Source organism: Trichechus manatus, unplaced genomic scaffold, assembly GCF_000243295.1.
Source record: "Trichechus manatus latirostris isolate Lorelei unplaced genomic scaffold, TriManLat1.0 scaffold00053, whole genome shotgun sequence".
In the NCBI taxonomy this organism is placed as follows: Eukaryota; Metazoa; Chordata; class Mammalia; order Sirenia; family Trichechidae; genus Trichechus; species Trichechus manatus.
This window is the reverse complement of record NW_004443989.1, coordinates 8,091,789-8,118,528: the sequence shown is the minus strand read 5'-3', so window position 1 is coordinate 8,118,528 and position 26,740 is coordinate 8,091,789. Positions and strand designations below refer to the sequence as shown.

At 41.0% G+C, this 26,740-nt stretch overlaps 1 protein-coding gene across 3 annotated transcripts in view; it reads right to left on the bottom strand.

The window, feature by feature from the left end:
- Nucleotides 1-22,107, bottom strand: part of USP10 (ubiquitin specific peptidase 10) — a 66,793-nt gene extending 44,686 nt beyond the window's left edge. For 2 of the 3 annotated variants that reach the window (XM_023732542.1, XM_023732541.1), the window contains exon 1: nt 21,960-22,072. In XM_023732542.1, coding sequence (XP_023588310.1) covers nt 21,960-22,064 — 105 coding nt within the window. In that variant the 5' untranslated portion in view covers nt 22,065-22,072. Of the gene's footprint in view, nt 1-21,959 lie in introns of all 3 variants that reach the window. The other variant, XM_004377733.1, reaches the window with a different exon arrangement.
- Nucleotides 22,108-26,740: the final 4,633 nt, after the last annotated feature.

The following is a 26,740-nucleotide window of genomic DNA, read 5'->3' as shown; positions in this document are numbered from 1 at the left end:
GTACTACTGTTTCATGAGAAACTATTTGTTCTGTAAGCCTTCACCTGAAGTACAATAAAATACAAAAAAAATAAAAATAAAAATAAAAGGAAGCAAAAGAAAAGTGGAGAGTGGGTGTCGCTCATGCCTGTGTGTGTAATGACACTGCTGACACTACTGTAGTCTCACTGCAGATAGAGACCTATAAGTCTAGAATAAACCTCAAAACTTACTCAGGAGAAAATGAAAAGACAAGCCATCAACTGGAAGAAAATATTCCTGACATCTAATGCTGGCGAGGATGTACAACAAGTAGAACTCTCATACATCGCTGATGGGGATGCAAAATGGTACAGTCACTCTGTAAAGGGTTTGGCAGTTTCTTATAAAGTTACTTACCATACAACCCAGCAATCCTACTCCTGGGCACTTAAGCAAGAAAAATGAAGACCTATGTACACACACACACACAAACTGTATGCTGATGTTTACAGCAGCTCTATTTGTAATTGCCAAAAATTGGAAACCACCCAAATGTCCATCAAGAGGAAAATGTAGTACATCTACACAATGAAATACTAATACTCAAAAGGATTATGCTAAGTGAAAGAAGTACACACTGTATGGCTGCGTTTCTATAACACTGCAAAACTATAAGGACAGAAAATAGATCAGTTGTTATCAGGGTCTGGAGATAGAAGGATTGATCACAACAAGGAACAAGGGAACATATTGGGGTGATGAAAACTATTCAGGGGGGAAAAAGTATGCTGGAGAAACAGTAATCTCCCTATTTGCCAAGGAAACGCACACCCACCCATCCTCATATATGAATGAGCAACAAAGAATCACAAGACATGTGAGTAAAATATCTAGAGCAATGAAGAGAATTACTACCAGAAATGACTGAATAAACACAGCAAACACAGGAACCAGAAGAAAAATTTTAATATGTATTCTTAAGGAGATTCTAACAGACTTAAAAAAAAAAAAAACTCTTCAGGAAAAGAGGGCAAGCCACAACACAGCTAGGATGGATACAAAAGACACCCTACAAAAGCACAGCCTGCTAGCTTGGACCTCTAGTTTTACATTCTGGAGGAGACTAGAGGGCCACTGGAGATCTAGATCTACAAAGCCCTGGGAAAGGGTTGAGCAAAACTGGAAATACCCGTGTCTGTGCTAAGTGAAAAGCAAAGAAGCTGCTCTCAGAAATAAAGATAAATTCTTCAACCTCAGTCCAAAGATGAGAAGAAGTAAAGACATTTACCATTCACGTGCACAATTCTACACACAGTTCTCTAGAGAGCCACAGGAAACAACACTTTATGCAGATGACCAGCACAGCATGGCACTAGAGGGCACTGGAGCACAGCATTCTAAGCCTTCAGTCAAACGTCCAAAACCTTCATCTCTCCAAAAAACCATTTGCCGTCAAGCTGATTCTGACCCACAGCGACCCTATAGGACAGAATAGAACTGCCCTATATGGTTTTCAAGGAGCGGCTGGTGGATTCAAACTGCTCACCTTTCGGTTAGTAGCCGAATGCATAATCACTGCGCCACCAGAAATACGAATAAATATGCTGTTTGCCACCAAACTACTGTCTCTTGCCTTCAAAAGGAGGAGCCTTGGTGTAGCAGTGGTTAAGCACTCGGCTGCTAACCGAAAGGTCAGCGGTTTGAACCCACCAGCCGCTCCACAGAAGAAAGATGTGGCAGTCTGCTTCCATGAAGATTTACAGCCTTGGAAACTCTATGGGGCAGTTCTACTCTGTCCTACAGGGTCACTATGAGTCAGAACTGACTCGATGGCAGTGATGGGTGGCCTTCAAAAGAGCTGATGGAAACAGGAGTAAATCACTCTCTGAGGCAAAAAATCAAAACACAGAGGCAGTGATCAATAAATACTTTGCTGTACTTGGTCCGTTCTTTACAGTTTCTAAGGCAGTTGGGCAACTATCACCCCAGCTCTCAGAACAATCAATCTCCCATTTACAGATGCAAAATTAGGTCACACAGAATTAAATGACACAACCAAGGTCACAGTTAATAAAGAAGCTGAGAAGTACAAAGTCAGGAGTTTCCTCCCTCATTTCCTGATCCAAATAAGGTGAATTTGGGAGATGTCATAAACTTAAGAATGCAAACAGAAATCTGTACACCAATGTCCATTGTAGCACAATCCACAATAGCCAAAAGGTGAAACAACCTAAATGTCTATCAACAGATGAATGGATAAATACAATGTGGTACATACATACAATGGAATACTACTCAGGTATAAAGGGAAATGAAGTTCTGATACATGCTACAACATGAATGAACCTAGAAAACATTTGCTAAGTGAAATTAAGTCAGTCACAAAATGACAAATACTGTATGATCCTACTTATATGAAATAGGCAAATGTATAGAGACCAAGTATCACCCATTTAAAGAATATAATGCAGTGGTTTTTGATGTGAATTATATCTCAATAAAGAAAAAAAAACTATCATCAAGTCAGTACGTGCAGCAAAAAAAAGTTTTAATTTCTTTACTAAGCTTTATTGATCATGACCCAGTACTTGATGGATGTTAACTGGTATTTATTGACCACTCACAGTATGCTTTCAACTGTGGAAAGTGATTTGTGTGTTTTGGGGGGGCTCTCTGTAGATGACTTTATTCAAACAGTCAGTGCCCAGCAGGAATTTCATTCATTTAACAATATTTATTGAGCACCAATTATCCACACTGAACTGTGCTAGATTATGAGACTAAAACTTTGAATAGACACAGGGCTGAGGACATCACAACATTGACAGTTTTGTTACAGTACAAGCTAACTGCAAGTTGCAAGGAGTATTACATATGGCAAAAGCAGACACAGGAAAGAGACAGAGACAGTCTTGTTCCTCGACTGACTGAGCTGTAGCAGAATTGTGCTTTACTTTCTTGGGACAGAGGGGTCCTGAGAAGAAGGCGACAAAACAGACAGTGTTTCAAAGCCACCCCCATGGCTGCATCACTCTTTCTTCAGATTTGAATGTCAACATATTGCACTTTAGTGTCTAGTTTCATACGTATATTAGTGAGTTCTATTTTGGCTATTAAAGTTCTATCAAAAAGTAACCATGTCCCTTTAAAAGTTTGGTTTTAATAGGCTGGCTACAAATTCTTTTTAAGTGCTTTCATGGAGATTTTGAGCTAATTTTTTTTTTCCCACAGACTGCATCTCCAAACTAGAAAACACGAACACCTAACAGAAACTCACTTTTACCAACTTTCCAGTCGTCTGTCTGTATCAGAGCTACATTACACAATGGCAATTAAATTTTAACTTGCTTTGCTCTAAACTAGTACTAAACGGCAAGATAACAGTGACAACGTTCATTATACAATAACTTGCTATCCAGAACGTTTAACCACATGGAACAGAAATGATATACGAGAGAGCAAATCCAGTGTGTGTTCAGTGTGTGTTATCTGGAAGTTCCCTAGCAGAATTTCAAGACTCCACCTGTTTCATAACCATTACAATCATCTTGGTGCTAGTTTAAGAAAAAAAAATAGAAAAAGCAGAAAAACCAATAAAAAAGAAACTTTAACATAAAGAAGTTTGGTGGTTGCTGGGGCCAGGGGTGCAGGACAGAATGCAAAGGGGTGCAAAGGAACTTTGGGGTGCAAAAGAAATGTCTGAATCTTGACTGTGGTTGATTAAACGAATGTATATATTTGTCAAAACTTACTGAACCATAAATTTTAAACGGGAAAACTTTATTGCACATATATCAATAACCAATAAAGTTGATTTTTAAAAAAGAAAGGGACCAAGTTAAATGCATCTTTGTATGCCAGCAATTAATGAAATGTTTGGCACAGAGCTGGTGCTCAAAATATCTTTGTTGAACAAATAAATTCTGGAAGAAGACAAAGAAAAGAAAAAGCCTACAACAAATAGAAAGTTCTAGGGATAAGGAATAATAACCTTTCCACACTCCAATTACAGTTTAAACCTCCGAGATGTTAGTGGGCTGACAAAATTTTAACTTGCCAACTCTAATTAGTTTTTATTCTCCTGTTTTTACTACCACAGTAAAGTTGCTCCAGCCAGAAATACATTTTTCATTCTTAAATACAATATTTAAATATAATTGAGATATAATATTTAATATTAAAATATAATATTTTAACATAATCAAGATAACTGAATTAAGCTTGACAGAAAACCTTACGAGAATACCTATTTTGATCTAGAAGAAAATCATTCACCAATTACCATGTGGTCTCCCAAGTCAAAGAAAAATCAACTTTCAAACCTTACATTTAGAAGGAAACAAGGGCAAACCAAACCACAGATGCAGTAAGAAAGTATCAGGGCAGGACAATCCTTTAAAAATCCATTTATACTCCACCCCCCACTATCCTTGACCACCAAAAATATAAGGTTACTGTGCATATGAGAGGGTACTCACTCTTTTCACTCTCTCTCGCTCTTGTTTAAATCATCTTTTTAGACACATTTCACTAAGAAAACACTTATTTTCAGTTAAGACTGACTTTCTGTCATAAGACAGGGACTCACATTTCTGTGGGAAAAAAAAATCCGTTCCTTTTAAATTGGTGCACAATAAAATTAAGGAGACTTACAACACCAAGTGTTGGTAAGGACGCAGAACAAGTGGAATTCTCACACACTGCTGGTATAAATGAAAAATGGTACCACCACTTTGAAAAAGTCCAGCAGTTTATTATAAAATAAAACATACACTTACCATGCAACCCAGTAATTCCACTCCTAGGTATTTCACCCAAGAGAAATGAAAATGTGTGTCTACAAAAAGGGTTGAACATGAATATAGATATAGCAGCTTTATTCATGACAGTCAAGCCCTGGAAACAACACAGATGTCCATTGAGAGGTGAGAAGGTAACAAATCATGGTGCCTCCATACAATGAAATATAACACAGCACTGAAAAGGAAGGAAATCTTACACAAAGCATGGGTGAATCTCAAAATGCTATGCTGAGTGAAAGAAGCAAGAGAGAAGATTATCTACTGTATAATTCCATGTAAATGAAATTCTAGAAAAGACAAACTTAACCTATAGGGACAAAAGGCAGATCAGTAGTTGACTAGGAAGGGGATGGGGACTGAGGGCAAAGGGATATAAGGGGACTTTCTGGCAATGGAAATGCTCTATATCTTTATTTTTTTTATTTTTTATTGTGCTTTAGGTGAAAGTTTACAGTTCAAGTTAGTTTCTCATACAAAAATTTATACACAATTGTTATATGACCCTAGTTGCTATCGTTATAATGTGACCCCACATTCCTCCTTTCCACCTCGGATTTCCTGTGTCCATTCAACCAGCTCCTATCCCTTTCTGCCTTCTCATTTCGCCTCCGGACAGAAGCTGCCCATTTAGTCTCGTGTATCTACTTGAACTAAGAAGTACACTCTTCACAAGTATCATTTTATATCTTATAGTCCAGTCTATTCTTTGTCTGAAGACTTGGCTTCAAGAATGGTTTTAGTTCTGAGTTAACAGAGAGTCCGGGGGCCATGTCTTCTGGGGTTGGAAATGTTCTATATCTTGACTGTGGTGGTAGTTACCCTGGTATATACATTTGTCAAAACTCAAAGTGTACACTTAAAATAAGTACCTTTATTGTATTAAATTGTACCTCAATAAGGCTGACTTGAAAAAAACTGACGTACAATTTATATAAGGTGGATGAAGCAGCTGTCAGCATCATAAGAGCAGCTCTTGAAGAACAAGTAGCATAGTATTAACCTTTCATTTACATAAGTGGAATTCTTAAAGTACTCTGCATTTAAATATCCATACATTGAGATTTCTAAAAAGATTTCATGTGCCTTGGTCCAAAGACTCTTATTAGGCACACCTAAAAATACTGTGCATTACCTTTTTATTTTGCCGCCTGTTATCACTGTAAGGAGCCTTGGTGGCACAGTTGTTAAGCACTCAGCTGCTAACCAAAAGGTCGGCAGTTTGAACCCACCAGCCACTCCAAGGGAGAAAGATGTGGCTTCTGCTTCCAGAAAGATTTCAGCCTTGGAAACCCTATGGGGCAGTTCTACTCTGTCCTATAGGGTCACTATGAGTCGGAATCAACTTGATGGCAATCGGTGGCTGGGTTGGTTGGTTAGTCAGGTAGTTTTCACTGCAGTTGTGCCCTTACCTTCTTTAAGCCTCCGTCTCAGCATCACACAATCACTACCTGTGTGGCTCTGCCTTTAGAATCACCTAGGTCCCCTGGTCATCTACTCAGACTCCACCCTACACAATAACAAGTATAGCCAAGAACACTGAATCAAAACACATAGTGTTTCATTAAACAGAGTGCGACACGGGCAGAAACTTTTAAGTGTATCTGTTCTCCGGGATTTTTCACTTACTGAAATATGCTGGAACCAAACCAACAAAAGTTTGGTTCCTGAAGGCCACCTGCCAGGAGGAAAAATGCTTGGCTAACCAGAACTTCGTTTTAAAATGACAATCAAGAAAAAAAGACGCTTGATCTCATAAATGATTTTCTTCTAATTTGCTGGCTATTGCCAACGGTTTCTTCAAATATCCTGGAAAATCCACAGCTGCCTAAACAAGAAGTACTTATATTAGCTGGTATATACAACCCTCTCCTTCCAATTTTAAGGAAAGAATTTTCTCCTTAATGCATTATTTGGTGGTTAATGAAAACCAGAGTCACTTAGAAGGGTTGGCTGAAGATGTTAAAAGCTGCCAAGTTACAACATGCTGAAAAGAATAAAAAGAGGTATAGACAGCTAAGAATTCTGGCTAAGTTCACAAAGGAAATAGATCAGTTTCCTTTTTTAACTTTCACCTAATAATCTGTTCAAAAATATCCTCCACCTAATAATCTGTTGGAAACCCTGGTGGCATAGTGGTTAAGTGCTACGGCTGCTAACCAAAAGTTGACAGTTCAAATCCACCAGGCGCTCCTTGGAAACTCTATGGGGCAGGCAGTTCTACTCTGTACTATGGGGTCGCTATGAGTCAAAATCGACTCAACGGCAACAGGTTTGGTTTTTGGTTGTTGTTTTTTTTTGGTAATAATCTCTTGAAAATTATTCCCCAAATATTTTAATTGTGCAAATATAGTTTACTTTACCAGCCAAAATTACAGTGGATCACACCATGATCTTTAATTGTGTCTTTTAAGTTCACTGTTTAGTTTAAAAATATTTTATTAGAAAAATGTCACTTGTGACTTCATAAAGTCCCCCTTAAGGTAAATATGTGGGGCTTAGGACATGAGCACCTTGGAAGACAGATGTTTTCACCCAATCAGCTAATAAATACTGTTTTTGGGACATCGGTGGTGGCGCTCACCCACGCGGGGAGCATGAGCAGCTGTGCGGTGGTTCTCACCCTGACTACACCTTAGACTCACCTAGGGAGCATCCTTAAAAATACTGATGCTTAGGCCAGACCAGCACGATTCTGTTTTCAGGGTCTGAGATGTAGCCTAAGGCTTCACTTAGCATTTCTAAATCCTTCCTGCAAGATTCTAATATGCAGTCAGGACTCAGAATCACTGTAGGAGTGGTCCCATACCCAAGAAAAAAAAGATCACTAGAACAATCCAGGAGGTGCGAAAAACTAAGCAGAAAACAGGAGGAGTTTCAGCCAAAGATCAGACAGGCCCATAAAACAAAACAAGAATAAATGGGCACACCAGCCCAGCGGCAAGGATGAGAAGGCAGGAGGGGACAGGAAAAGTGGTAACAGGGAAACCAAGGTCAAGAAGGGGAGAGTGTTGACATGTTGTGGAGTTGGCAATAAATGTCACAAAACATTATGTGTATTAGTTGTTTAATGAGAAACTTGCTTGCTCTGTAAATCTTCATCTTAAGTACAATGAAAAAGAAAACAACAGGGCGAGCAGAGCTGCTTCTCCACCTAGTTATGCCCCTGAAAGAATTTATAAAACTGGAGATGATTATTCATTTTATAAGAGGATCCACTGCTTTGCGGCCAATATCCAGAGCAGATGTTTTTAAAATGGGAACTTTTTTTTTTTTACCGCTTTTAAAGGTTTACTGATAATTAACAACAATGGCAAAAGACGAAGCTAAGTATCAATCAGAAGAAAAACTGTAATGCAACTAGAATGACAGAAAAAGTCAACTCCCGTGCAACTTTTCAGAAGTGTCACTTGCACAAAAGACAATTCTTTTATAAACAAACTTATTTTCCCATTTACTCATTTTACTCATTGAAAATAATGTCCACCTCTAACACTCTTGGCTTTTTCAAAAATAACTTTCCAATTCAATCCAAGATCATTTTCAGTTCTGAAGCCAATCTCTCTAGAGCATTTAATTAACAACAAGAACTACATTTGCTGTGACCAGGTCAAGAAAGTCATTACTACCATGACCCACTAACAGAGCACAGAAAAGGCTTTAGTCTGCAGAACGTTACAGCGAAAAACACTTGACGTTAAGGATTGTGAAGGCATTTTATTTGCATCAGTAACTGTCATCTGATCTCACAACCACATTCTTTGAGAAACAGCCCAAAACATGCTATACAATTCAACCACCTGGATTCAAGAAACTATAAAACAGTGATAAAGAGAACACAGAAAATCTTAAAAGAAGCTTAGAGGTCACTCATACAGTCTGAATGCAGAAATGACAGTCAATCTGAATACTTCATGAAGCAGCCCAGCTCTTAATCAGCTCTCATTATTAAAAAGGCATTTCTACGGAGGGCAAACCTGTCCTTCATGATTTTGTACACTATGGTCCTGATCTTCACTTGCAGAATGAGAAACACCTAAACAAAACCATACACAGTTCTTACAATACTGAGCAACAACCAGGTGTTCTCTTTATTATTTCCTTCAACTGGTCCTGTATAAATTAATTTATCCAGTTAACAAAGTGCCTACTAATGGCAAAACACTCTGCTAGCACAGTGGAGGTGAGGAAGGAGAATCAGACCATACCTGATCTCAAGAAAGCTAAGACCCTGACCAGGCCAGTCAGGGACAAAGCACTCCATGGCCCCTATAGTCAGTCCTACTTAATAGCACCCATCACAGGTCTAGTAAAATAATCATCTTTATTTAATATTTACTTATTATTTAAGATTTAAGTAGTCATCTCTGCATACAACACAACCTCTGCCTGGCAGGGGTCATGTCTTCTCTCCACTCCTTGCACAGAGCCCCTGACAGGGCCCAGCCCTTTGCAGGCCTCTACAACTGGCTGACCAACTCTCAGAAGCACAGACCCATAGGGCTCCCACAGCCTGCTGTTCACATTAAATATATGGGATTTGCTTCCTTTTTTTCACAGAAAAATAATCAACCAATTACATGGCTAACTCAAATCTATGTTTCCACCCAAAAGAAATCAATGGGAAAGAAAGGCCACCAAAACAGCCATGTGCTTTACTTTCTGTCCATGTTAGAAAGAAAAGACTTTGTTCAATATGAGCATGGGATGAGAGACAAACTTTCCAAACACAGCTCTGGCAACTGTGTCCAAGACTAGTCACTGCTAGGCTATTGCTATAGTATCATTGTATGTGAAGTTATATTCAAGTTACAATCAGCTAAATATCTGGCCAAAAACTGAAGAGAATGGTTTTTAAGATTTAAAAAAAAGGGGGGGGAGGGTATCTCTCGCTCACTAAATATTAACTAGTCATAGAAGAAAAAGAAAATGTATGCTCTCGGCATTTAACTCATATTATGCTGTTGTGGCACAAAACAGCCAAGAGTTAAATAAGAAGCAAGATGGAGCAAACCATGAGTAGCACCAGGTTGTAAAAACTGGAGGCAAAGAATTTTCAAAGCTGACAAATCCATGACCAAAAACAAAAAAGGCTGCAGGAATTTCTGATGGCAAACTAGTTTAATGCTATACACACTCCTCAAAAAGACTGTGACCACAACTCAACTTCTGATTTCCCAGAGATTTGGTACTAACTTTCTAATGTATCCTGAAGCCTGTGATGCCCCTGTGCCCATCCACCATGGTCCTACTCCAAGACAGAGAGTGCAGCGAAGTTGGTCAGATTGTTTCCTGCAGCCTTGGGGAATGTATTTGCATTTACATTTTAACAAACACTGTGTGTAGCAATTTACAAACCCCAAGACAGGCCCTGGTATACAGCAAGAGCTGGATAAATGTTGAAAAGGAATTCATTACTTAGGTAGTTAATGAACTTCAAACAAAACTGGAGTCTCATTCTAAAGACCTAACTCCGGTAGGTCTTCAAAGTGGCAAAATATTTGGGTTTCTCATGCTGATTTGGTTTGCTCAAACTGTCCCACAATTTCACTCAGTGCTAAAATCAGACTAGTGCCAACTGGTACAAACCTATGACAGAATGGAGAAGTTAAAAAATGTTTTGTCCAATATAATTTAGTTATTCTCATTCATGAAAAAGTGCTCAACAGGGTAAGTGAAAAAGTTGTATATGAAGCCACACAGAGGCTCTGAAACCAGCAGAGATAACCTGGGAAAGTGGTCTAAAATATAAATGTTAAAGCCTGTTCACAGGCCCTGATTCTTAACTCAGTGTTTGGATGGAGCTCAGGAATCTCATTCTGAGCAAGGTGCCAGGTGATTGTAATGAAAGAAAGGGGTCTGTCCAAGGATTACAATTTAAGAAACACTACTATGCACAGTGATTCCAAAGTTCTAAAATTTACTACTAAAAGTGCTGAAAGGAAACTTGAAAATATTAACAGAGCGGTGGGACATAATGGGTAATAGATTTTCTTTATTTTCTATGAGTGTAATCAGGGGACAAAAGATTGTTTTTAAAGGCGTCCCCTAAAAACAAAGGGAATAACGTCCCCAGATGACCTTCCCTAACTACTCTATCCAATTATCACTGAGAGCATTCAAGGGCTATTTGTCTTGCACTAATCTGCCTTCGGTGTCCCCAAAATAAATGCTCTACTCCCGCCCCCGCCACCCCAGTTTTGGGGTTTGAGATGCTTGGGGTGGTGAGATGATAGAGTACATTCCCAGAGCAGGAGAAGCCCCAAGAATCAAGTCCCTGACAAGGCCCCATTCTACATCTGCAATAATAATACAGAGTGATGCTACCAAAGCTACTTCCAAAAACCAGTGGCATCCCACAGGTTCCACCTGCTGACAAGGTAAAACCTGCAGTCTTTGGCTTGGAATATCGAGGTCCCTCACATCTCCCCTCCTGACTCCTGTCTAACTACCTCACTCTACACATCCAATTCAATCACAAAACTACCTCAAGTTTCCCAAACATGCCGCAGGCTTTGAGACTTTGTACCTCCTTATATTCTCCGTCAAAAGTCCTTGTCCCCCCAGCTTCTCTGCCTGGAAAACTCCAGCTCAAATATCACCGTTTCTGGAAGACACATCTTCCCAGCTTCCCCTGACACTCAATAACACACTCTTCCTTTTCAATCATTTTACTCCTAAATATCTTGAATCGCGCCATTTCTCACCATTTCTACTGCACCCTCCACAATCAAAAGTCCAAGAACTCTTAACTGTTGGCCCTAGCCCACTCTGACCCCCGTAGTCTATTCTTCATAGGGCAGCCGGAGGGAGATCCTAAACTGCAGTCTGACTGCGAGGTTCCATGGTCAAATGTGGTGTCACCCCTTTAACATGCCCCAAAGCTTCCAAGGCCTTCCCATTTTTCTCAGGATAAATAACCCCTAACAAAAGCAGCAAGGTTGGGGAGGTCCCCATCTGTCTCTCCTCTCCAGCTCTGAGCTCAAGACAAACAGGCTTTTTCTCAGTTCTCTTAACTCCTCCGAACCTCTCTAGCCACAGGGCCACTCCACATGCTGTCCCCACTGTTTCATGCTGAGAATCTCAGCTAATGCATCATTTCCATGGGAACCCTTCCTTGACCCCCACCCCCCAGGGCACACTAACAGAACTGTGTTCCCTTCCTTCATTTCTCAGTTTAAAAATAACACAGGCATTCCTGTGATTATTTGATTAGCAACTGTCTCCCTCACTAGCTGGTAAGCTCACTGGTAAAAGGGACAATGAATGCCTGGTTTTGCTCATCACTCCATCCTCAGCGCCTGGTACACAGTAGCAACTCAGTAACTATTTGTTAAATGAATGAATGAAAGTTCTTGAATGAATGAATGAAAAGTCTTCACACTTTTGTTACAGGAGTTACCACGCTAAGAAGGGATTTACCAATTAGCCTGTTTCTCTCTCCCACTACTCTGTGAACTTCTCAAGCACAGGAACTGTCTTTCCAGCTCTATATTCCTAATAACACCCAGCAACCAAAAATCTTTGCTCAATGAATGAACACGCACAAAAGATGTAAAGTCTTTACTATGTGGTTGTGAATAAAAGTGTCTGGTATCCTGTAAGTTAACTCCAAATAAAATAGTGATGCTACCCTTGGAAGACCTGACTGCATTTTACTAGCATCAGAAGTGGTTAAATATGGCTGGCTGTCTCTAGGGTGGGATGTGGGAGTCAGGGACTGTTGCTTTTCATGATTAGGCCCTTCTGCACTGTCTTTTTTGCCATTACAGTATTTGATAAAAACAAAAGGGGAGGAGAAGAAAACCTGATTTTGGAGAAGATAGAAAAAAAATTCAGGCTAATTTTCCAATTCTCCATTAGTCACTCAGGCTGGTTGATCTACCAATCTCTCTGACTAATGAAAGGCTGGTTCTCTCTGTAATCTTCTCTAGTGCAGAGGTGCCAGGGAGACAAGTATTTGAATTTAAGTCATACTTCTTTTAGCAATACAAAAACTGGACAGCACAGCTACTATAAGTAAGGGGTTAAATGTCTCAAAAAAAAAAAAAAAGTTTTCTGGGCAACATTTTACTATTCAGATTTCTACAGCACTTCCACAGCCCTCAGTGTACTGGATCCTAAGGCACTACTTTCACCTCCAGAATGTTAGCTCCATTCTCTGGCAAAATCAAGTAAAATAAGAAATCTTACTATACTTGAGTTGATGTCTTCAAAAATTTTGAAAACAAGATTTGCTCTAAAAAGTTCAGGGACTTTAACAATGGAATACTATGCAACAATAAGAACAACAATGAAGCCGTGAAACATAACATGGAGGAACCTGGGGGTCATTATGATGAGTGAATTTAGTCAGTCACAGGACAAATAATGTATAAGACCACTATTACAAGAACTCAAGAAAAGGTTTAAACACAGAAAACATTCTTTGATGGTTATGAGGGTGGGGAGGGAGGGGGAGGGTTATTTACTAACTAGACAGTAGATAAGAATTATCTTAGGTGAAGGGAAGGACAGCACACACTACAGCGGAAGTCAGCACGACTGGACTAAACCAAAGCTAAGAAGTTTCCTGAATACAATCAAACACTTCGAGGGACAGAGTAGCAGGGGTAGGGGTCTGGGGACTATCCTTTCAGGGGACATCTAGATCAACTGGCATAACAAAGCTTATTAAGAAAATGTTCTACATCCTGCTTTGGTGAGTGGTGTCTGGGGTCTTAAAAACTTGCAAGCGGCCATCTAAGATGCATCAATTGGTCCCAACCACCTGGAGTACAGGAGAATGAAGAACACCAAAGACACAAGGAAAGTATTAGCCCACGAGACAGAAAGGGCCACGTAAACCAGAGACTTCATCAGCCCGAGACCAGAAGAACTAGATGGTGCCCGGCTACCACCAATGACTGCCCTGGCAGGGAACACAACACAGAGTCCCTGTTGGAGCAGGAGAAAGGTGAGGTGCAGAACTCAAATTCTGGTAAGACCAGACTTGATGGTCTGAGACTTGAGGAACCCTGGAAATCATGGCCCCTGGATTCTCTATCAGCCCAGAACTAAAACAACTTCCGAGGCCAACTCTTCAGACAGGGATTGGACTGGACTGTGGGACATAAAGTGATACTCGTCAGGAGGGTGCCTCTTAGCTCAAGTAGATACAAGAGACTGAATGGGCAGCTTCTGTCCGGAGGTGAGATGGGATGGCAGAGAGGGTCAGGAGCTGGTTGAATGGACATGGGGAATCGAGTGCAAAGGAGGAGTGTGCTGTCACAGTATGGGGAGAGCAATTAGAGTCACATAGCAATGTATGTATAAATTTTTGTACGGGGAAAAAAAGTTCAGTGACTTTATCTGGTTGGAATAGACTGTACTGGGAGACAACGGAACAACAACAAAAAAATGTCCACACACAAAAAACATAAAAGATGTACATCACACTGGGGGATTAAGGATGGAAAGAGGAAGAGAATGGCTTACACTTTTTACTTTAAATACTTCTGTAATGTTTGCATGCTTTAAAAATAGCAGGTGCCTATTTTGTAACTAAAAACAAAATCAATAAAGATTTTTATCAAAATCCACCCTGCACAAAATCCAGTAATACAAACATAATAAAGTCTTTAAACATTTATTCATTCATCAGTCCATAAACTTTTATTGAGGAACTACTATGAGGAAGTCACAATGTGAAACACTATGCCTTTATCAGTCTCTTCTAAAAAAGCAGTTTGGCAATGCAGAAAAAGCTAGAAATTTAAAAGTCCAAAGACTTGCTTTTAAGTTCCTGATCACTCACTTATCAGCCATGTGACCTCAGACAAGTCACAACCTCTCTGGGTCTCACTTTACTCACCTGGTGATAACAATACATTACAGACTTGCTATAAGGATCAAACAATCTATGCAGTAAGAATGGATTTATTAGCCATGAAGTTTATACATTATACCAAAACCCAAAACCAAACTTGTTGACGTTGAGTTGATTCCGACTCATGGTGACCCTATAGGACAGACTAGAACTGCCCCATAGAGTTTCCAAGGAGCGCCTGTGGTGGATTCGAACTGCCAACCTTTCGGTTAGCAGCCGTAGTACTTAACCACTAAGCACCAGGGTTTCCTATGCCTTATACAGCATTCTGCAAATGCTGACTGCTACAATGCTTAGTATTTTATAATAAATATGTTCTTCCTTGCCCAATTATCAGATCTACCCAGAAGAACTACTTCAGCTCTCAAATAAATATATATGGTCTTGGAAGCCATCTATGGGAAATTATTACTTAAAATATCAAAAGAAGATTTTTACAACTGGGCAGGAATCTCCAAAAACTCTAAGGTTTATACAGGCCAAAATTAAATTTTATTTTCAAATTCTCCTCTATTTCCTCCCAAAGGTTGCATAAGCCCTATCAAAAGGAAAAAGGTTGATAATTTCAGAAAGAATAGGGAGAGTATATATTTTAAATGACAACACTTGCTTTGCTCCTCTTTTGAGTTACACTGTTGGTAGCTGCTATCAAGTTGATTACAATTCACGGTGACCCCACATGTGCAGAGTACAACTGCACCATAGGGTTTCCAAGGCCGTGACCTTTCAGAAGCAGATCACTAGGCCTGTCTTCTGAGGAGCCCCTGAGTGGGTTTGAACTACCAATCTTTTGGCTAGTAGTCAAGCACTTATCTGTTTGTACCACTCAGGTATAAACTGTCTAAAATAAGAAAAATGCAAAAGAAAAAAAATTAAGGAACGCTAGAAAGCCTCTTGACAGATATTAGAATACCAAATAAATCCACAAGCTAATTGGTCCTGACTAAATTTAAATGAATGTAATAAAATTTAAAATGTATTCCTTATATCCACAGCAAGAACAATTAAACAATGTGGACTGTACCTCATTAGACTGAAAGGCAAATCAAAATTATCTAAATATAATCATATATTAAATGCTCTTGGGCAATTCTACCTCACAAGGTCCGTGGCTTGCAAAATGTAATTTATATAGACATACAGCTTTATTCAAAATTTTTAAAACATAAAAATGAGTACTTTTGACACGTACTCACAATAATGGCAAATAACTTTTTTGGTGAACAGCGAGGAGAATGAATCGAGAAAACGGTCCCCAAAGCCATTTCTACCACTTTGAGCCCAGCCAGGGGATCCCCACCCAAGGGCAACAGCTCCAAGTTGTGCATTATTCAAGGGCTCCTCCCTTCTCACCACTTCCACAATAACTGGTCAGTAACATGAGCGCCTCTATTTTGCGCAATTTTAATGTCTGTTTTTTTTTTTTTCCTACATTTGGTTCCTTAAAGCCGGCATACCTGATACTATTAATATTATTCAATTTTCATACATATATAATTTCAGAGTAGTTCTGATGAGAATGTAAGTTTGGATCTGTCATAGTGAAATATTTTGCTACTTTTAAGACTACACTGCCAGAAAATATAAGAGCAAGAGTATAACAATGTGTCTGTACTCAAAACACATACAAGACAAAAAGGAGTGTTTCTTCATATAACATGGACAAATGCAAAAACAAAAATCTACCATCATCAGATGTTAAAACAAAAAAAAAAGAAAGAAAAGGAAGCAGCTACATGTAAAAATGAAGTACTTAAGGCAGAAGAGTGGGATACACAACCTTCTTATTAGGAGGTACCTTCATCTCTGACCTGTGTTTAGCTGTGTTTAGACCTGTGTTTCGCTGACTCTAGGAGCCCTGGTGGCACAGTGGTTAAGTGAGCTGCCAATCAAAAGGTCGGTGGTTTGAACCCACCAGCCGCTCCACAGGAGAAAGATGTGGCAGTCTGCTTCCGTAAAAATTACAGCCTTGGAAACCACATGGGGCAGTTCTACTCTGTCCCACAGGGTCGTTACGAGTTGGAATCGACTTGACGTCCGCTGGGATTTCATCTCTGAAGTAGTTTTGAGACTCCCGAATCAGAATATATAGCCTTAGGAGATGCCCCTGAGTTGATATCAGAAAAGTAAATCTCAAGAATGACCAATAAAGCTGCGGACTAGGCCCAACAGGGAGGGGGCTGAGGATCATAAGAAGAGTAGCCGTCGCTATTGTATATCTACTCTGTGGTAAGCATGGGCTAATCCTCTCCATGCACAACATCATCCACCAGTTCTCATGTAAACCAGAAAAGCAGAGTTGAGGAAGATATTTTAATCCTCTCTGACATTACCCTTCTCCCCAATCCCCAAAACGCAATTCTAGCTCTACACCTCACCTACCCTATTCCCAGGAGAAGGCAATCAGAACAAAGAACTGAGGTGGGATGGATAGATATGAACATGCTATGTTTTAAGATGGGGGTGGGTGGTACCTAGACGTACTAGTTTCTCAGGACTTTTGCTGAAAATCGGGTCATGGCTGAGGAGCTTTCAAATAGAAAACAGCCAGCCCATGAAAAGTCTATCTACTGAAGATTCCACATCTGGCTTATGATGAATTCTACAATTTCTGAACCTTTTAACCAAATGCTATAAACATATCCTATGGTCTACCTTTATTTTACCTATACTAGTTCTTAATCCAGCCTTGTATTAACAGAAATGAAAGACTGTTAGGCACACCATTTCAACAAACAGAAAACTGCGGAACAAGCATATGTAAGTCTCTGGAAATGAACAGCTACACTGCTGAAGTAGCACTAAAGTGACAAAGGACAGTAATCCAATGGCCCAAGGCCAGTAAATTTCACTGCAAACAGATTTATCTATTTTGTGTGACAGTGATCCCTGCATGCGTGGCAGCAAACAGAAATACAACAGCCTAATCACAAATTCAAAAGCAAGCTCTTCCCACTATTTTTCATACTTTAGTATGTTATCAGTAAGAAATGTCCTCAGCAACCTCATTTAATGTAGCACTTAAAAAACAGATCCAAGCTGGTTGAATGGACACAGGAAACCTGGGGTGGAAAGGGGGAGTGTGCTGTCACATTACAGGGATTGCAACCAGTGTTACATAACAATATGTGTATAAATTTTTGTATGAGAAATTAACTTGAGCTGTAAACTCTCACATAAAGCACAAGAAAAAAACAAAAACAGATCCATTGATAGAAGTACTTACATGTCTGAAATTTATAAAAAACACAAACAAGAAAACTTGATGTAACTAATTCAAGTGGAGATGATACAACGTAAGGAAATTTCTTGAATCATTTTATTCTAAGCAAAGCACAAATCAAATGTGCCACTAGGCTTGGCATTTAAGTAACAATTATTATGCTTTGTAATCCTTTCCTCCTTTAAGTTTTCCTGTGTGGAGCCCTGATTAGTTAAATCCTGTCAATTCCACATATAAGAACACTGGGATATCTTTCTCAACTATCTGCTATACAGTGGAATTTAGAATGAGGTGGGTCCACTTACCATTAATGTAATTTCAGTAGACAATGGTCGGAACAAGACGGTGTCAAGAACATGCGGGTGAGGTCCTGCTCATGGATCATGTATACTACTGTCAATGACCACTGAGGTAACCATCAAATAGCAAACTTTTAATATCTAGGTTTTCCTTATGATATTTTTAAATATTTTGCTGTCACTAATGCAAAGGAAAACTGGTATCTCCAAACAGTCAGTATTTCAAATAATTTTACTTATATCAGCTGCTCACTATGTGAGAGAATACAGTAAAAATGTATCCTTTTCAATAATAACACTAACAAAGCTGTCAAGTATAAACAGATAGTCAATAACACAGTCACACTGCCATATGCTGTACGTTGGATAGTGTAAAATGAGGGGCCCCCTTATTTGGAGGTCCCCTAATCACCAGGTCTCATAACAACAATTGTCTAAGGACAGCACAGAACCTAGCAGTGTTTCGTTCTGTCATACATGCGGTCGCCAAGAGTTGAAACTGACTCAATGGCACCAAACAACATTATTTGGAGGTCCCATAATTACCAGGTCCCATTATTACAAACTAATGAAAAGACTGTGGTGAGCCTTGCGGCAGAGGATGAAGGACAGGAGCCAACCACACAATAGACACCAATCGCACAACAGACAAATTTGCGTGGAGGTAGGCAGCATTATTTTGGTGATTTCCCTACAAATGACTTCAATGATCACAAAAATTGTTTCACATACAGTGAAATCTATGACAGCCCAAACTTGATGGAACTGCCTTGTTTTTCCAGGTCTCGCAAGTTTTCCACCTTTGACAGGGTGCAGTCACCGCTTTTATACTGCTCTCTACTTAGTGGGAAATATTTGAGTTTTCCTTCTGACAGGTTTCTGCCTTACACAGGTTCCGGCTTTCGCAGGTTTTATTGTATACGGCAGAACCAGTCAGTTCAAATTAATTATTCCAAATCATTTAATCAGTTCACTCATGACAGCAAATATTCATAAATTAGAGCTCTACCTACACTCCAACTGTCAAAGTTCATCACTTAGAACTTGTGAAAATGTTGAAAGTTACTGGCATTAGGAATGTTCCAAGTTTTGCACTTCAATCTGGGGAACAGGGTTCAATCAATATTTTCTAATAATAGCAACGTAAGCTATACTCTATGCAAAAAAAATTTCACATTGTAATCTTAACAATCCAATTTTAAAATAGGACCTTTACCATTCATTTAGAACCCTGGTTGTGTAGTGGTTAAAAGCTCATCTGCTAACCAAAAGTCAGCAGTTCGAATCTACCAGCTGCTCCTTGGAAACCTACCTAGGGGGCAGTTCTACTCCTCCTAAAGGGTCGCTGTGAGTCAGAATTGACTCAATGGCAACAGGTACCATTTATCTGTTGTTGTTACTCCCAACAGTAAACAAGTAATATGCATATCATGGTGCTTAGCACATGATAAGTGCTCATTCAATATTTGTTAATTAATGAATAAATGTCCATTAAGGCTGTAGAACCTTCAGGACAGCAGGAAACCGAATAAAACAAATTTACTAAAATGCTCAGACCAACTCAAGCAAGACCCAATAATTAAATCCTGGCACATATGATTTCACTGTATCATGAGAAATCAAACTATTTCCTTCCTGCATTCTCCATGCTAAAACTTAAAAGCACTTAAATCATATTTTTTAAAAGAATAAACCCAAAGTGCTGGTAACATTTATTTATGTTCAACTAACTTTTGCCACTCCAATTTTCTAAAGATATGTATAGGTAATATTAGGGTATAAAACAAATACTGTACTGAGACAATAAATGCAAATGAAATTACAATTAAGTTTATATATTATCAGCACTAATTAACATTTCAGTCGCTTCTGCTGCATTGTGATAGGTGCTTATTAAACAATGGAAGTGAATTATGCCTAAATATGTTATCTTCATTTCAAAATTATGACTATCATGTTACACATAAGTTCACAATGAACCTTGTACCTGTTCATGCTAATCTTAACAATAAACTATTTACATTAATATTTAATGTAACTATTATTTAATATAATACGCATTATGTTTAATATAATATATACTTGATATAATTAAGTATACATTCAATATTATTACAGTAATATTTAATGTAAACTTTTACATTGAGGAATTCTTATTTAGTTTGAGGAATATTAATATTTAAATTGAGAGAAGGGCAATAAGCAAATCTCTTAAGAAAAAAACTTGCATTACACATTTCTAAAAATTTCTCAACTACGAAGCCCCTTTTGTGTGCAAAGAATTGTACTACTTACAAAAGTAAATGTATTAAGTGAACACACAGTTAACGGGGAAAAGTCCTGCACAGACCAAAATAAGTACCAAAAACTTAACAGAATTGCAACTTTCTGTAAGATTTAACTTTTTAAAAATAAGGTTTCCGTGTTTCAAATTCCACAACATACACTAACTGCCAATACCAAAAGAAAAAAAAAAAAAAAGCCGCTGTCATTGAGTGGATTCCTACCCATAGCGACCCTACAGGGCAGAGAACTGCCCCATAGGACTTCCAAGGATGTATCTTTACCGAAGCAGATTGCCACATGCCACATCTTTCTCCCGCGTAACGGCTGGTGGGTTGAACAGCCCACCATTTGGTTAGCAGCCGAGCGCTTAACCACTGCGCCACCAGGGCTCCTTAGTAATTGCAATAGTTATTGAAATCTTAAAAGATGTGTAATTATTCCAGATCGACTTCATTTCCAAAATGGCAACAAAAACCAATTGCTTATACAGGGTTATGATTTACTCACCACCAGTTTTCCCAATAGCTACTTTGTTTCATTTTCCCATGTTTAATACAAAAGCATATTGAGATGGTATAAAAGTGTGCCATAAATTTCTAGAGGTTAGATCTCAACAAACCAGCGGTCTAAAACATGCTTCACAAATAACGAACGCCACACGCCAATTTTTATCCAGAGTAATTATAATTTGGGGGGTAGGATGGAGGGGTGGGAAGTAAGAACTCAACCCTACACGTTCACCTCGCCAAAAGCGAAAGGTTCTTTTTACTCTTTCTTTCCACTATGGGATTATTTTAAACGGCTCCTAAACTTTGGATACTCTTCTGTCAGGGTGTGTTAGCTGTTAGTGTCAGCATGGCTGAGATGGACTCGTGCAAAAGATGTCACTCAAACGCAAGTTAAAGTACGGTCCTTACGACTTATTTCGAGTTCTCTTTGCAACAGCAACCTAAGGCTGCTCCTCAGTGTCTGAGTCTTACAACCCGAAAACGAGCACCCTTCCGTCGTCAATCGAGCTAAGAAAGCCACCTTTTGGGGCATAGGGGGAAAAGAGCACCCCCAAATCCTTGTGGCTTGTTTCGGGCAAAGAGTGCAATGTCGAGCTGTCTTGATGGCTCACTCGTTCCAGGAGGCCCTGGAGGCCCTCTGACTGCCCCGTCTCCCACCAAGGCCGGGCTGACTGGGCGAAGAGGGGCCCCTACCACACCCCAGTTCCCGCCGTGGCCCTGGCCTGGAGGTTAACCCCTTCGGCACCCTACGCCCTCCGAGAAGCGGTCAGGCCCCTGCGCCCCTCTCCTGGCCCGGAGCCTGGGGGCGCAGGCGGGCTCCGGGGGGAGGCCGCGGCTGCGGTGGCGGGAGCGCGGAGGCTCGGGGCCTAGTCCCGGGCAGCATGTCCCGGCGCCCTCCCCCACTCCACACGCTCGCTCCCGGGGCAGGGTGCACCCGCTCGCCCGCCCGCCCACGCGGCGCCCTACCCGCCGAGCGCCAAGGCCCCTTCCCGCTGAGGCCCAGGCTGGCGATACCTGCGGGCTGTGGAGGGCCATGGCGGCCCGTTTCAATGGGACTCGGCGCGCCTCCAGACTCCTCACGCTGCTTCCCCCGCCGCCGCCATCTTGTCGCCCGCACATACACACTTGCATCGGCCGCCGCGCCTGCGCACTAGCCGTCGCGCCGCAGACAGGGAGGCCAGGCGCGGGCGCGCCGTGCGCCTGCGCGGCCGACAGGTGGGCGTGCGCCGGCCGGGCCCACCTTCTGGCCTCTGCGCTGCCAGGGAAGTGGACTCTGAGCCGACGCCCCTCGGCGGAGGCTGGCTTGGCCGCGGCCGGGAAGAGCCCGCTGGGGCCCTGCTGCGTGCCAGAAGGGGAAAGGGCAGGCAGATGAGGATGACAACGCCGAAGCGCCAGGCGGGCCCCGCCTGCTCACCTGCTGGGAGGCCACCTGGGTGCTCGGCGACGGGACTCGGGACATCATGACCCAGAGCAGCGGCCTGAGCCCTCTTGGGCCCCACGAGCCTCCAGCATCTCTTTACCTAGGCCGGGCTCTCAGAAGTGATGGCTGAAGTTCCTCGAGGGCCACCTGATTTATGGAGATCACATTCCCATCCATCCATTCATTCATTCGTTGCACAAATACTGCTTGTGCGCCTACTCCGTGCCACATCTTTGCCAGGCATTGGAGAATGAATAACGTCATGCACGGAAAAGCACTTAGCATGGGGTGTGGCAAATAGTAAGCGCTAAATTAAATAAATGTTCCCTATTACACACATACGTACATGCATATACACAGACTGACTGGCTTTGGGCTTGTTTGTTCATTCATTTATTCAAGAAACAGTTTGTGAGCTCCCCTACCTGAGCCCACAGTATACCAGCCAGTGCATCTGTGATGTGGTTCGTCCTCCTTCTTCCTAGCTGTGTGATTTCAGGCAAGTTTCTTCACTCTCCCAAGCCTTGGCTTCCTCACCTGTGAATGAGACTGTTTTCTTAACTCCTAAGATTTTCTGTGAGGATCAAATCAATGAGTGTACATAAACCCAAAGGCCAAGGAGCCCTGATGGCCCGACAGTTAAGCATTCGGCTTCTGACTGAAAGGTTGGCAATTTGAACTGCTTGATGGAAGAAAGACCTGGTGACTTGCTCCCCTAAAGATTACAGCCTAGAAAACCCTATGGGTCTTGGGGGACATGCAGGTCAATCAGCATAACATAGTCCATACAGACAATGCTCTACATCCTGCTTTGGTGAGTAGCGACTGGGGTCTTAAAAGCTTGCGAGCAGCTATCTAAGATACAACTATTGGACTCTTGCCATCTGGAGGAAAGAAGAGTGAAGAAAATCCAAGACTCAAGGAAACAATTAGTCCAAAGGAATAATGGATCACGGGAATCACAGCCTCCACTAGCCTGAGACCTGAAGAACTAGATGGTGCCGGACCACCACTACCGATCACTCTGATTGAGATCACGATAAAAGGTCCTGGGCAACTTGAGAGAAAAATATAAAACAAAATTCAAATTCATAAATAAGACCAGACTTACTAGTCTGATAGAGACTGGTGGAACCTCTGAGACTATAGCCCTTAAACACCCTTCAGACCTGGAACTGAACCCACTCCCAGAGACCACCTTTCAGCCAAACAATAGATAGGCCTACAAAGCAACTTTGAGAAATGTGCCCTTCAGGACAATCAACCATACGAGACCAAAAGGGCAGCATTTGGCAAAAACAAAGTTCCCCTTTGTGACACTGGTAGCCAACCCTACAACGTATCAACACTCTCCCCTTCTCGACCTTGGGTTCCCCATTACCACCTTCCTGTCCCCTTTTGCCTTCTCATCCCTGCCCCTGGGCTGGTGTGCCCATTTATTCTCATTTTGTTTTATGGGCCTACCTAATCTTTGGTTGAAAGGTGAACCTCAGGAGTGACTTCAGTACTGGGTTAAAAAGGTATTCAAGGGCCATACTCTCAGGGTTTCTCCAGTCTCTGTCAGACCAGTTAAGTCTGGTCTTTTTTTTGTGTGAATTAGAATTTTGTTCTACATTTTTGTCCAGGTTTGTCTGGGACCCTCTATTGTGATCCCTGTCAGAGCAGTGACACTTGGAGACATTTGAATACAGATTGACTATATATGATTTTAGGGAGTTATTAGTAATTTCCATAGTGTGATAATGATACTGTTTTTAAGTAAGAAAATATCCTTATTATTAGAAGATGCATGCTGAAGGATTTAGGGGTGAATGTCATAATTTGCCTGCAAATTATTTTTTAATGATTCAGCAACAAATAAAATCATATGGACTTCCAGGCAACATGGTGCTCTAGGCAGAAGCGCCATGCTGTCCCTCCACAGCAAAGATCCGAAAAACTGAGCCAAACAGAGAAAACAGCAATCCTGAAACGCTAAGCATCAAATGAAGAGATAAAGAACTCAGTAAAGCCCCAAATGGAGTGAGAAACTGACAGAGAACGGAGAATGAGAAGAGATTCATGCTGAGGTCCCCATTAGCTAACGCAGCATGGATCCGCCATGTTGGACTCCTACTGGAGACTAGCAAACGGGGTATGAGAAAGCAGCTTCACGGAGCTTCCAGCAGGAGACAGAACAACCGGTAACCAGTGATATACACTTTCCCACCCCCCCACCCTTCTTCACCCCCACTCAGCCTCCTCTGCTTCCCACGGCCACATTCTCTTGGCCAGGAAGCACCGGCTGCTTGGATTCCACCTGCCGGCACTGGCCAACTCCCTGAGTGCCGTTTGTTGGCTGCTGGTGTTACTTTTTTCCGCTTCTTTTGATTTCTTCCTTACCTCTTACCACCTCCCGCTCCTTTCTCTCAAATACCTGGCTCCGTGCGCCATCTTTGCTTCTTCCTGAAAAGCTGTGAAACTCCACTTGACTGTGAAACTGCTTCCCAGCCCGTGCTGCCACACTGGTGGGATCCCGGGGCTTTTCATCTGTTTGTTTGTTTTGAATGGTCTGTTTGTTTTCTTTTTCTTTTCTCAAATTGGAAGCCCATTCTAGCTAGGCAGTACTGTGTGGCTTGGGATCTACCCCCTCAGTTTGAGCAGATGCACAGAGGGATCCCTGAGCGCATTTCTTTTTTCGTGTCTTTTTTTTTTTCTGTTTTTGGAGGGTTTTTCTTTCTTTCTTTCTTTTTTTAATTCATTTTGTTTTCTTTTCCCTCTTTTTCCCTTTTTGTCTTTCTTCATTACTCAGTGTCTCATTTCTCTATACCTTCCTTCTCTTCCTGTCCCCTGAATACCTGGTGTGCAGGGACACCTCTACACCTTGTAGCCAGGCTGTACTTCAATGCCTGTGAGCAACTTCCCCAGACCTCATAGCCACACTGGTGGGATCCCTGGGAGTTTTCTTTTTTCTTTCTAATTTTTATTTATTCATTTTTTTCTTTTCTCTTTTTTGTTCTTCTCCTTTTTGTTTTTCTCCATTTCATTGTCTCTCATCTCTCCACTCCAATGGCAAGCTCCTCTAGCACTCTTTCTTGTTTGTTTGTATGTTTTTGGCTCCTGTTCCTCTCTCCTCTCTCCCATACCCATCTTAGCTCCAGACATCACAATCTCCCCCCTCCATCCTGCCTACCTGCACCATGTGCTTAACATCATTCCACCAAGCAGCCCAGGCATGGCCTACCGGAACCTGCCCTGAACTGAATACCAGCCCAGCCTGGTGGCCACAGTAAGTGCCACAAACAACCCATCCCAGCGACTTCTCTTCAGCTAGACCTGCCCTGCTGTACCATATCTGAGCGACTGACCCTGACAATTGGAGAAGGAGATGAAAAGTATCATGCCCACAGACTAGAAAACAACGAAGAACACACAGCCCACCTACTCAGACATAGCCAAATAAAACAAAAAAAAGGACAAAATAAACAAATCTATAATCAATAAATAAGAAACATAACTACTGAATGCCCCAAAGACAGTAGACAACATCAAAACATTTACAAAAACAGGACAGGATGGTTCCAGTAGGCATCCAAAAAAAAACATCAGGTGACTTTCCAGTATAAGAAAAGGCACTAAAACTACCTGATAGGGAATGCAAATCTCTAATACTCAGAATTATCCAAGAGATGAAGCAAAAAGCAGACAAAAATGAGGAAAAAACAGACAAATTCATGGAAAATAGACTAAAAAAGGAAGAATTCAGGAAAATAATGCAGGAACAAAATGCCAAAATAAATTCACAACTAGAAATCATACAATAACAAAAATTAGAAATCCAAAAGATAAACAACAAGATTTCATAAATGGACAGTGTCATAGAAGGGCTGAGGAGCAGATTTGAAATGGTGGAAGACAGGATCGGTGAAATTGAAGACAAACACTTGGTTACAACTCTGAGGGAAACTCAGAAAAAAGAATGAAGAAAAATGAAGAGACCCTGAGAATTATGTGGGATACAATCAAAAGCAAAAGTTTGTGTGTGATCAGAGTTCCAGAACAGGGGGAGAAAACAGAAAACACAGAGAAGATCATTGAAGAACTGCTGACAGAAAACTTCCTAAATATCATGAAAGATGAAAAGCTGGTCATCCAAGAAGCTCAACGAACCCCATATAGGATAGATCCCAAAAGAAAATCACCAAAGCATACCATAATCACACTCACCAAAACCAAAGACAAACAAATAATCCTGAGAGCAGCTTGAGAAAAACAAAAAGTCAGATACAGAGGAGAAACAATAAGACTAAGCTCGGATTATTCGGTAGAAACCATGCAGGAAAGAAGGCAATGGGATGACATATATAAAACCTTGAAAGAAAAAAATTGCCAGCCA